The sequence below is a fragment of the Mustela putorius genome, unplaced genomic scaffold, assembly GCF_011764305.1.
Source record: "Mustela putorius furo isolate JIRA1106 unplaced genomic scaffold, ASM1176430v1.1 tig00537350_pilon_pilon_pilon, whole genome shotgun sequence".
In the NCBI taxonomy this organism is placed as follows: Eukaryota; Metazoa; Chordata; class Mammalia; order Carnivora; family Mustelidae; genus Mustela; species Mustela putorius.
Genome location: NW_025422471.1, coordinates 7,358,194 through 7,370,872, shown reverse-complemented (window position 1 = coordinate 7,370,872; position 12,679 = coordinate 7,358,194). Strand labels below are relative to the sequence as shown.

The window sequence follows — 12,679 nt, the reverse complement described above, 5'->3', positions numbered from 1 at the left end:
GTAGCGAGGCAGTTGAAACGAATGTGGTTTTGAACTCCAGGAGAATGGAGAGTGTGAGCAGAAGGAGGTTGGGAGAGAAGGAACAGATAGGAAGGAGTATCTGCATAGGGTTATGGTTGAATCCTGGAAGTGGATTCGGTTGCCCAGACTCAGCCTCTCACCCTCTGGCCCCCATGGTGTTCTTGATAATTGCAGTCATCACTTAGTTAGCACTGAATCATACAACATGTACCTAGGTGGTGCTTAACACATTGCGGAGTACCGGCTCTCATACTCAGTAGATGGGTTTCTCCAGTCCTCACAAGGCCCCAAGATAGATCGTGCATGTCATGCGTGATGGTCCTGAGCTACAGAAGAGGTTGAGCTGCCTGAGGGCTCATGCAGCCAGTGCATGGGAGCTGGTGGGTTCTCCACCCCCCATGTTCTGCTGCCTGCATTCCAGAGACATCCAAGTGCAATGGTGTCCTGCTGTCTTCAATCCGACCTCTTCACCCATCTAGTTCCCACCAGTCCCTGCAAGCATTCAGCCCTGGCCCCAGAGGATGATTTTGCTTAAGACCCCAAGCACAGGGCAGAAACATGTACAGTGGGTAGGGTTGGGGGCAAAGCAGAAGAGGTGGCAGAGACCGGATGGCACAGATGCCAGGGGAGGGCTGGGATGCCCTTGGCCGCAGCTGCCGTGAGAGACGATTCTGTCTGGGGGAAGCATGGAGATTGCAGATCAGAGGGTTATTAGCAGTGTTTGAAAGAGCAACTGCAACAGTGCTGGGAAGGAAATTCTTTGTAGGGAGATGAAGAAAGGAGTGCCTGATGAAATGCTAAAGCCAGGAGTGTGGAGGTCTCACTGTGTGCAGGCACAGACTGAAAGAGCAATGGGGAAGTGGCCATTTGGAGAAAAAAGTCCTGAGTGCTGCAGGCTGACTGTGGGCTCCTGGAGGGCAACCAGGAGCCGGGAGGAAAGAGATAGCAGTTCTGGATTCAAACCTTGGTCTCTCCTTTACTGTGTGACCTGAGAAAAATTACTTAACCTCTCTGAGTCTTGCTCTCCACATCAGTAAATGAAATTAATGTTATTTACACTGCTCTGATTGAGGAGAGAATGCATACAACGTGTTAACCTGTCATGGAGCAGGTGTTCAGTATATGTTCGACGCTACTGATCCTTTGAATTTTATTGAATTATTTAATAATTTGATTTGAATTTGTTAAATTATTGAATGAAGATATGTGAGGATTTTTTATTTCTTTCTAAAACCCCACCAGAAAAAAGAAAAGAAATCGTCAACGTCAGCTGTACCAGTTGAATCCAAGCCGAGTAAACCATCTGGGAAGGTAGGAAGATAGCAGTGTGTTTCTACATAAGACACTTATTTATTCAGGGTCTCTATAGTTGTTCTTGATCTGATTTTTTTTTTTCAAGGGAAAACCATGTGAGGTGGGATTTACTTAAAGACCTTTCTAATGGGGGCACCTGGGTGGCTCGGTGGATTAAAGCCTCTGCCTTCAGCTCAGGTCATGACCCAAGGGTCCTGGGATTGAGCCCCGCATCGGGCTCTCTGCTCAGCAGGGAGCCTGCTTCCTCCTCTCTCTCTACCTGCCTCTCTGCCTACTTGTGATCTCTGTCTGTGAAATAAATAAAATCTATTAAAAAAAAGACCTTTCTAATGAATTATTGCTATAAGCTGAAAGTGTGATGGGGGGGGTATGTTTGTAGCATTTTATATTCTAACCCTCTCTTCTGAGAACTCGATTACATCCTATGAAGTTTACATTTCAGTTTCTCTCTTGGAAATTTGACTTCTTTAACCAGAGGTGTCCCTAAAGAGTATAAGGCACTTCTTCATTCTGAAATTCCCAAGTGAATTGGTCTAAAGCTAAGAGGTCCCAAATTATATGACATGATCAGGGGAATTCCTTAAATTGTAGTGGGAATATGGTGGTTGAAGGGGAAAAAAAATTAATCATTTTTTAATCTGAGTTAAGCAAAGTAAATAAAGGGTCTTTCCCAGAATTCTTGTTTTCTCTTTTAAATACAGCATACTGTTCACACTGAATCATTTTTAACCTCAGATAGGATGGAGGCACTCTTTCATTCATTATACTGATTAAAGCACATATCAGCAGAGTAAATTGTCACTTCTTGTAAGCTTAACATCCGTTTTGCATAATTTGCTTTGTAAACATCCTCAGGCAAGCAAGTGAATAAAAAACCCACAAATGAATGAAAGAACACAGGCCATCCATTTTTTAAATACTCTGTTTGGAAGAGGAGCTGTATAGAGATTTTGTTAGAGTTCTTTGTCAATATGAAACTCTGAAAAACTGCTGATAAGCAATAAATATCAAGCCATTTTTCCTATTGCATACAGTAACATACTATTACGCTATTCTTTTTGTTGTTGTTTGTTTTGTTATTTTGTTTTTAACTGTTATTACACTGGACTGGCAGCTTTAACAAACTATCCATTTGTTCATGTAGTTAATGCCATTAGACTTACTGACGTTGTGATTTTTTAATTTTTAAGGGGCTGAAGGGCAGAGGGAGAATCTTTTTTTTTTTTTTTAAGATTTATTTATTTGATAGACAGAGATCACAAGTAGGCAGAGAGGCAGGGAGAGAGAGCAAGAAGAGGAAGCACATTCCCTGCTAAGCAGAGACCCTGATGCGGGGCTTGATCCCAGGACCCTGGAATCATGACCCACACTGAAGACAGAAGCTTTAACCCACTGAACCACTTAGGCTCCCCAGGGGAGAGAGAATCTTAAGCAGGCTTCCTGCCCAGGGTGGAGCCTTACACAGGGCTGAATCCTATAACCCTGAGATCGAGTCCAGAGCCAAAACCAAGAGTCAGACACCCAACCGAATGAGCCACCCAGGTACCCCTGAAGTTATGATTCTTACCTGAACATGGCTTTCTGTTCTTCCAACCTAGAATGTGTACTCTAGGACCTTATGTAATAAAGTCAATCAGAGACCAAATTTTTAACTATTTTGATGTTTGAAGAACCTTTCATATTTGGTGTTTTTCTGAACAGAATGTTCGTTTTATTGTTTCTGGGTTTTTTATTTTTTTGTTTTTGGTTTCTTCTTTTTTTGTTGTTTTCTTTTTTTTGTTGTTGTTTTGGGTTTTTTTGTTTTTTTGTTTTGATTTCTTTTCTTCTTTTTTTTTTTTTTTAGTTAAAACATCAGAAGTGAAATATATATTGCAAATAGCATTTAAATACCTTCTTTCTTTTCTAGTCAGACATGGATGCTGCTTTGGATGACTTAGTAGACACCCTAGGAGAACCTGCAGAAACTGAAGAAGATAACACAGTGTACACTGGACCTGAAATTTCAGTACGTGATTTTGATTTCTGTAAAGATTCATACTTATTGGGTAGAAAAGCAAGTAAGTTCATGGCCATGTGGCACCAAAGGATACCTAATGTTCTGTTGCATGGAGAGAAGTAGGACAGTGTCGCTGTCAATGCCAACTAAAAGTGCTGGGAATAGAAATGGTTTGTTCTATGGTAGCTCTACTTTTAACATTGATTCAGCAAACATGGACTGATTGTCCATGTTGTGACTGACGCTGGGAATCACCTTCTCAGGTCACAAAGATTTTTTTGACCTTGAGATTTAAGTTTATTGGACCTGAACTTCTTTTGATTTTCAGAGACTTCCCATTCGATGACTTGAACTTATTTTGACTTCCAGAAATTTACCACCCTCCGCTCATCTCCATTCCTAACTCCTAAAAAGCGAAAAGATTACACATCCCTTGATATTAAAAAGATTAAAAAGACATGCCATAGACTGGAGGAAAATACTTGCAACAGAAGTGACAAAGGGTTTGTTTCTAGAATTTATGAAGAATTTTTAAATGAAAAAGACAACCCACTAGAAAAGCAGAAGAAAACTTGTTTGGCTAATAAGGCAGTGAAATTCTCTCATAAGTAGAGAAATGATACTAAGATACGGAGAGAGCATTGCCTACTCCTCAGATTGGCCCAAGTGTGGAAGTCTGACAACTCGTGTGGGGCTCGTGGGTATTGAAGATGTGCTTATTACCCTTCGTTGGCAGTTCACCTCGAGAGAGTTTCCCTGGAGGGGGTCTTGCCCATGTGTTCCAGGAGTTACAAGAGCAGATGGAACATTCAGAAAGGATTTTGGTCAACAGCAGACAGCATAATATAGTGGAACACTTTATAGTGGTTAAAATGAATTATACATGTATCAACATGGATACATAACAGAAACATAATTTTGAATAAAAACACAGAATATCTAGAATATGATGCCATTTGTTTAACATTTGAAAGGATGCAAAGTAGTGCTTAGTAGCAGCCCATATGCTAAAAATGGAATGATACAGAGAAGTTTAGCATGACCCCTCTGTAAGGATGACACCCAAATTAGTAAAGCATTCTGTACTTTTTCAATTAAAAAAAAAAAAAGGCAAAGTAATGCTCTATGTTGTTTGTGGATGCCTGTATAGGGAATAACTGTTTTACAGTGTGCTCAGTTTTAAGTCCATAGCTATAATAAAGTTCCAGATGGGGACTTTCTCTGGCTGACAAGGAAGGTGGATGAGATTGTAGCCAGTTAAACAGGATACATTATCTGATTCTTTTTCTCTTAGAAATTACATCTGAAAGACTTGGATATTAGGTTATAGAGAAATGTATTATTAACTGTAACATTGCATGTATTGGTAAATAAACAATGAAAAACTTTTTAAAATAAAATATGTTTTAATATGACTCAAATTTAATATAGTGGCTTGAATATTTTCTAGTATCACATATGGGTTAAGCTGATTAAATAAAGTGTTGTATAAACTGAGAATTTCAGTGTTGTGTAAAGCATTGGCTTTTTAATGGCTTAATTTCATTTCTGTAGCTCCATAAATTACTAACAGAAACAGTAATATAGAATATGCATATAACATTCTCAACTAATTAATTACATAATATCCCTGTGTGTGGTTTTTATTGCAGGATCCAATGACTTCTACCTACATAGAGGAATTAGGTAAAAGAGAAGTTACACTTCCTCCAAAATACAGGGAACTTTTGGCAGTAAGTTAAATAATCATTTACTTTTACTTTACTGTGTGCTTTTTGGAACATAATCATTATCCCATCAATATATTCACGTTTTTTTAAATTTAGAAAATATGGTGGGGCTTGTGAAATAACTACAAGGACTGCCAGTGTATCTGTTTGCTAGGGCTGCCATAGCTCAGTCCACAGGCTGGGTGGATTGCAACATAGAAATACATCTTCTTACAGTCATGGAGCCTAGAAGACTGGAGTGGGTGTGGGCAGCCTGGGTGTGAGGGAAGGAGCTGAGGCCTCCCTCCTTGGTCGGTGCATAGGCCATCTTTCCTCAGCATCTCTGGGTCCATGTTTCCCCACTTCGGTAAGGACAACAGGCCTATGGAATTAGTGCCCATCCTAATGTTCTCGTTTAACCTTGATGACCTCTCTAAAGGCCCAGTCTCCCAATATAGTCACATGCTGGAGTGCTAGGGATTTAGGACTTCAACAACATGACTTGGGAAGACACAGTTCAACCCATAATGCTCACTGAGCAGTGCATTTTGCCTGTTGTAAAAATTAATTTTGGGCTCTCCACATGATCAAATTAATGTTTGTTTCAGAAAAAAGAAGGTATCACAGAGCCTCCTCCAGACTCCTCGGTGAGTTTACATAAATGTCTTCTAAGATCCAAGTTAACCTTTTTAAAAATCTTTAGTTGTGGGGGACACCTGGGTGGCTCAGTCAGTTAAGTATCCGACTCTTGGTTTCAGCTCAAGTAATGATCTCAGGGTTATGAGATCGAGCCCCACGTCAGGCCCTTGCTCAGCAGGGCGTCTGCCCCTCCCCTCACTTGAGTTCGCTCTCCCTCTCTCTCAAATAAATAAATCTTGAAAAAAAATCTTTACTTGGGGGATGGAGCATCGATTCTCTATATTGTGTCTGTGGCTCATCTCCAAATCAGATTAAGTTTTCATCTGTTCCGAGGAAGAGATGGGCATGGGGTTGTGTCAGTGCTCGTGGTTTCCTGTGGAGTTTTTCTGAAGGGAAGAATGGAGCCAAGAAAGTTGTGGGGCAAAATAAATGTTAAGAAAAACAGATGAAAATATCCTAACATGGAATCCATTTAAAAGAGTTGGAAATGGGAAACTAGAATGCGTGAGCAGCCATTCCCTTCCAACACAGGCTTTCATCTAAGTTACTGGATAACGTACCTCATTTGGTAGCAAAGGAATGCCAAGTCCTTCTTCATTTGCTGAGTTTGTATTGTGGTCCTTAACTGGAATGACTGTCATGTGTCCCACATCATTTAGAAACCCATGGGGCCCAACGATGCCATAGACGCTTTGTCGTCTGACTTCACCTGCAGTGCTCCTACCCCTGGTGGAAAGAAAGCAAAGGAAGAGGTATTGTTTTCAAAATAATTGGGGGGGGGGCAGGAAAAGGGGTGGAGGAGCTTCTGAGAAGGCATGTCACATTTTCAGACAACTTCTTTGTAGTCCTGGTTTTTACAGTGACTCTTCTTTTACCTCTAAGTCTAACCATTTGTGCTTTGCCTTTCAGAAATCCGCAGGAGAAGAGGTTTTAAAAGCTCAACAAGCCACGGCAATCAAAAGTGCTGCTTCATCCCAAGAGAAAAAAAGAAAGGCAGAGGAGGTATTAAATAATGATTTCTTAGAAAGTAACCACGGTCCGTCTGACAGCACTTGCTTTTCTGAGGCTGAAGGAGCTGATTCAGGATAATCCCCCCAGAGCATTGTTCATGATGCGGAGCATCTTTTTCTCTTCTGGTCTGTGTGGACCAGTGGGCCTGGTCAGGGTTCTGTGGATTATCTCCAGGCAGGCCTTCTGTGTTTCTACAAGTGCTGTTCACGATGGCAACACACTTCTCTTGGTTGTGAAACAAGAGTCTCTCACCATTAAAAAAAAAAACATAGGAAGACAAGACCCCCCAAAAATGGTACTCTCAGGATGTAAATCTTCAGTGACTTTTTAAATGGTGTTTGACCTGTGGGTCACCAGTGGGACATTTTCCTAGCTGCTTCTGTTCACTTCTCTGAACCATGATCACTTAATTGTCATGAAGCTGGCACGTCGGTCCTGCAGCTCTAGGCTGGGTGAGAAAGCGGGCTCTGTCTGCTGACAGCACAGACCTGAAGGGGGGCAGTGTCTGTTGGATCTGCTCTGTCTCTCCGTTCCTGCAGGGGACAGTTTATTTTTATCTGGTGGGCTCAGCACAGCCCTGACAGCACCACACCCTGAGAGTGGGAGTTCCCACAGCCATCAGCCATTGTGCCTTCAGAGAAGGCTGCGGGGACCACTCCGGGTTTCCCAGCTTCCTGGGCTTAGCTAGTTTGCTAAGGGACAGGGTTGCTGAAATTATTTTTAGAGACACGTTAAAAAAAAAAAAAAAAAGAATACCAGAAAAGTGAAAGTTGACTTCTTACAGCTTTTCTTTTGATACAAGTATTTCATAGTAATATTATCATAGTTATAGCTTGATAACTAAGGGGTGAAGTGTGCCTGTGAGGGTACACGCCCTGTAAGGCACTCCAGAAGTGTCTCAGTCCTAGTTTCTCTCACTGGTAATTCTCTTCTCTTTCTCTCTCCCGCTGGGTTTCAGATAACATTGCCTTCCGAAAGTCCTTCCCTTATCCACGGCTCCTACATTTGAAATTGGGGTTTCACAAAGTAGTGGACGGATGGTTCAGGCTGAGGAGATGTTCTCTTTTCTAATGCACAGAACTTTTCCTTTTCAGCAGGACGCAATGAGTGACGAAGCACTGGAGGCTCTTTCAGCGTCGCTGGGCAGCCGGAAGCCAGAACCCGAGCTCGACCTCCGCTCCATTAAGGAAGTCGATGAGGTACTGACCTTGGAGTTGGTGTATAGAGCTTGTCAGTCTGCAGGTTATGAAACTAAATGCGGTGTGCGTGTTTAGAATTCTCACACAGCTTTTCTTTATTGGAGATAAAAGACCAACTGCTCTTCATTCTGTCTTACTTTCAGAGTCTGGTTAACTCAGATCTTTGTTCCTAGGTAGTTAGCAACCAAGAAGGGTCGTTGAGAGTATGTCTTATAAACCATCTAGACTTTTAATACTTAAAGTGGATGCTAGTCCCCTCTGCCACTGCTTCAGTGACACCTGATGAACCGAGATAACATGGAGGCAGGGGCCTGGTGGAGAATAAGTTTGTCTGCCCTTGGGGATGTGGAAATTCATATTTTCAGAAGGGTGCCAGGTGCTTCTCTTCGTAAGGAAGGAGGGAGAATGCTGTCGATGGGACGGAGAGAGCCTTCTTTTTATAACTATGGAGAAAAATGTGGAAAATCATGTCTCAAATTAGAATGAAATCAAGCAACAATTAACTCTATAACTGGAGTTCCTGTGTGCGCCGAGTGTGATGCCGGGGTGGTATTTATCCCACCACACTTCAACATCTTAACAAGTCTTCTGAGCCAAAGCAAGTTTATATTTGGTGAGAAGCGTTCTGACATTAAATTACAGTTTGTAAAGAGTTTTTCAACTGAGTCATCTGGGATGGAAGAGGAGGGAAAAGAGGGAGTTGTCCGTGGGCATTGCCAACGAGGCAGTGGAGTTGGGGGACATGGAAATCTAGTCCAGGGGACCCTGAGGAGCACCAGCCTATCAGCGCAGGGAGGGGCACTGGCAGGTGTTGCTGTCACAATGCTGCTGCCTCTGCTGTCACTTCCTGTTCTGAACCACTGAGGAAGGTGAGTCTCACGACTCCCGGCAACTCTCCCTGAGTCTAGGACTCCTCTGGTCCAAAATGGGCCAGTTTCTATCTTCAGCTTTCTTTGAGGGCTTACCGGGCGCAGTGTGGCACGACAAGCTTTGTGAAGGCGAACACAAGGGAGCGGGGGAAGCAGTCCTTGTCCTCCAAGACCAAGTAATGTATTGAAAAGAAGGGGAACTTTCCTATGCAAGACACCTAATGCAAGACACCTAATTAGAGCAGCCGCCTAGACCAGATGTCTCAGGGAGAGGGTGGTCCTGGCCAAACCCTAGGGTGGGGTGGGGGTGTCAGACCAGGTGGAATTGTGCTGTTCTGCCCCCAGAGAGCTCCAGGACAGTGAGCCCCTTGCCCTTTTGCTTCAGGCTTTTTACTCGTAATTGGTGAGATTTAGTAAGACAGTAATTTGGGGTGGGAAGGTATAACGTTAAATCTCAGGACAGAATCTTAGAGCAACTAAAATCAGATCAATAAAAGTAAAAAATGTTACATAGAAATGACTTCTTAAGCAGCTGGGGTGAGTAGTTTTGGGTATGCATATAAATGTACTAGATTTCCTCTAGAAGACCTCCACCGCAGTCAGCTAAAATTTTAACTGAATGAATTGTTCTTTCTACTAGTTTCCACATTCTTTGCTGCTATTTTCCACTAGTTTTCCTTTTTAATTATGTACAAAGTATAAATAATTCCTAAGATCTTCCAGTCCTGTGAATTCTTAGGTTTAATTTTTAGCCCCAGTAGTGAATGTATTACTTCCCGGATAGTGTGGTGTTTTGATAAGCCTCGTTAAGTTGCATATCCCATAGGAGTCCAGAGCCATTCCAGTACATTCCACACTAGATGGTCTCCTTGGAAAAGCTGTGTGATGCTTCAGAGAAGGCATCCATGCCTACTCACCATTCTTATATCCTAACAGAAAATCGGTATCTATAATGATACCTGATTCACCTTCACAGCCAGCACTTAGCACGGTCTTGTGCTCGCCAGTCGACAAAGCACATAGACACACTGGAATCTGGTACAGTTTTCACTGCATCACTCATGAAGTACGTGAAGTGATATCTTCTTATCTGCCTTACCAAACTGTTCTGTGTTTTATTCCCCGCCTCCATTTTGATCAGGCAAAAGCCAAAGAAGAGAAACTAAAGAAGTGTGGTGAAGATGAGGAAACCGTCCCATCAGAGTACAGATTAAAACCAGCCACGGTACATTTTATTGTTGTTGGTCTTGGTTTAAAGTGAGGGTGGTGGACTAACCATTTCTGTAATTTTTCTTTGAAAAAATACACACAAATACATGATGGAAAATGTTTCAATTCTCATATGTGCTTATATGTGGGAAGTTTCTCCCTTTTAGAAATACCCAGGATTATGAACCCCTGTCTCCAGAAAATGAAAACAATTGTAGGAATGAGATCTACCTCTTCCCCTGGGTTGGAGAACAGAGATTTCTTTTTTTTTTTTTTTTAAATAGTTCAACTCTTTATTCTGATCCTTGATAAGAAAAAAAAAGAACCCTGAGAATTTTTTTCACTCGAATAGAAGAAATTCACCCAAAACCAGATCACTCAAATAGAAGAAAAAAAAAATTCTCTTCTCATATCCTTCCTTAAAAACAAACTTAACAGGCCATGAAAAGAGTGTTTTATTTCATTTTCAGTGAATTTTCTATTTTATTTTCAGGATAAAGATGGAAAACCACTATTGCCAGAGCATGAAGAAAAATCCAAGGTTAGGAAATGATTCTTCCAATAATCAAAAAACAAAACTGAGTTGTGATATGAGTATGAGTGGATGAGTTGTGATAATTTTGACAGAATTTCCCTATGGAGACTCGAATGCCAACCTAGTATTGAAGAAAGGGGAACTTGTGATGGTGACCCTTGGCTCATATCTCTGATTCCTTTACACATATTCTAATGATGATTCTCCTCATGAATGATGACTAGGATGTTGTGGGTTTCTAGGTGATATTCGCTGGATGTTGGGAGCTGAGGTCAGGATGGTTCAGGTTTGGCATCATGACATCAGCTACTCTAATGATTCTACTCTGCCTTCCCTTAAGCCATATAGTTGCCAGTTAAGATAAAAATAAGCAGCAACATTTATCAATCACTTATGACGTGGCTGACATTGCACAGGATGCCTGTCAATGTGTTACCTTGTTGGGTCCTCACTGAATGCAAAAGGCACCCTTATCATTCTCATTTTACATGTGAGGAAACAGAGCCATCTTGAACAGTCCAAGGTTACACAGCTAGAAAAGAGCAAAGCCAGGACCCAGAACTCAGGCTGTCCAACACAGAGGCATGGCTTTTCAGTCACAACAGTTCTGTTATAGATGACTGGTAGCAGTCAAAATTCCCACATGCTCTAAATGAATTTTATCTGAAGGAACTAGGGATAGGAGAACTTTCCTGCCCAGTTCCCAGACAGTCTTAGGAAAGGAGTATATGACCCATGTTTTCTGAGCTGGTCAGAAGGAAGTCACTAGGAAATAGTTTAAAAAAAAATTACCTAAGAAGGAAACTAATACAGATCTTCATCGGAAAGAATAGGCAGTTTTATTTGAACAGAATCCTTCGGAAATTGAAAGATCAGGAAAACTTTGGACTAAATGAATCATAAACACTTCTGTGATACTCGGGTGTCCAGTATTCTTTAGGTATAGCATGACTTTTAGCTTACATTTTAAATTTTAAAAATATCCCCCAAATTTTGGTTTTAGATCCCAAAGTATGGCCTAATGTGTGTTAACAAAAAAATTCTTTGAAAACCTTGTTTTTAACAAAAAAAAGTAGTCCCTTCATAATGTAATGTTTCTTATATTACAGCCCCTGAGTGAATCAGAACTCATTGATGAACTTTCAGAAGATTTTAACCAGCCTAAAAGTAAAGGAAAACGATCTAAGCCATCTGAAAAAACAGAAGTATGTTTCTAAAAATACATGTCTCTAATTCTGTGGTTTTTAAAAAAAAGACTTGTCTATAATCTGAAAAATGTGAGGCCCAAATGATTTTAGCATGAAGGAGTTGATGGAGAACGTTTGTGCCATCTCTTTTATAGGCAGTTTTCTTTTCTTTTATAAAAGATTTTATTTATTTACTGGTCAGAGAGAAAGGGAGATGGAGAGAGAGAAGAAGCAGGGGGAGCGGCAGGCAGAGAGAGAAGCAGGATCTCCACTGAGCGAGGAGCCTGATGCAGGAGTCGATCCCAGGACCCTGGGAACAGGACCTGAGCCGGAGGCAGATGTTCCACCCATGGAGCCATCCAGGCGTCCCTGCAGGCAGTTTTCATCTTGGCTTTTTCTAGATGTTCTTTCTTTTCCCAAACGGACCCTGATATTCTTACAATGGGAGTCCTATAATAATCCCTTCAGGAAAGCGTTCACACGCCTGCTTTCCTTTCTGTTCCTCCTCCAGACACTGACCTAGTTCAAGTTGTCATCAGCATTCACCTCGTGGTGGCAGGGGCCTCTGTCAACAGTCTCATTTCAGTCCCTCTCCTATGCCCCTAAAGTTAGTGCTTCCCAAGCAAGCATGTTAGTAGCCACATCATTCCCCTGCTCCAGTCCTCGGAAGCTCCCCATTGCCCACAGAATAAAAGTCCCTGCTTAATGTGCTCTGGCCTCAGCTTCCGTCCCTACCAAGGTGTATCCTTCCATTACTAAACTGTGACAATAATTGTGTGTGTGAGTCCTTGGCTTTTCTCATGGGGTCCTCCTGTGTGGAATAATCTTCCCTCCTAATTTGGGGTCATCTAAAATGTCAGTCATGCCTTTAAAGCTCTTCTCAAAATAGCCTTTGTCTCCTCCTCTTCCCTCCCCAAAGGTTACCTCTCTTCCAGACGTTCCTACAGAATACACCACACCCGGGGCTCTGTTGTTCATTATATATCCCTG

At 41.8% G+C, this 12,679-nt stretch overlaps 1 protein-coding gene and 1 non-coding gene across 17 annotated transcripts in view; both read left to right on the top strand.

Annotated features, from left to right (window-relative positions):
* CAST (calpastatin) overlaps positions 1–12,679 on the top strand; it is a 113,921-nt gene that overhangs the window by 72,105 nt on the left and 29,137 nt on the right. For 9 of the 16 annotated variants that reach the window (XM_045074400.1, XM_004769937.3, XM_004769936.3 and 6 more), the window contains 10 exons: positions 1,264–1,332; positions 3,242–3,340; positions 4,984–5,064; positions 5,649–5,687; positions 6,339–6,431; positions 6,589–6,681; positions 7,785–7,889; positions 9,900–9,983; positions 10,461–10,508; positions 11,612–11,707. In XM_045074400.1, coding sequence (XP_044930335.1) covers positions 1,264–1,332; positions 3,242–3,340; positions 4,984–5,064; positions 5,649–5,687; positions 6,339–6,431; positions 6,589–6,681; positions 7,785–7,889; positions 9,900–9,983; positions 10,461–10,508; positions 11,612–11,707 — 807 coding nt within the window. The remainder of the gene's footprint in view (positions 1–1,263; positions 1,333–3,241; positions 3,341–4,983; positions 5,065–5,648; positions 5,688–6,338; positions 6,432–6,588; positions 6,682–7,784; positions 7,890–9,899; positions 9,984–10,460; positions 10,509–11,611; positions 11,708–12,679) is intronic. The other 7 variants (XM_004769938.3, XM_013044501.2, XM_004769933.3 and 4 more) reach the window with 4 other exon arrangements.
* On the top strand, positions 4,317–4,421 carry LOC123390466. The gene has a single exon (XR_006605055.1). It is a non-coding gene; the product is annotated as a U6 spliceosomal RNA (small nuclear RNA).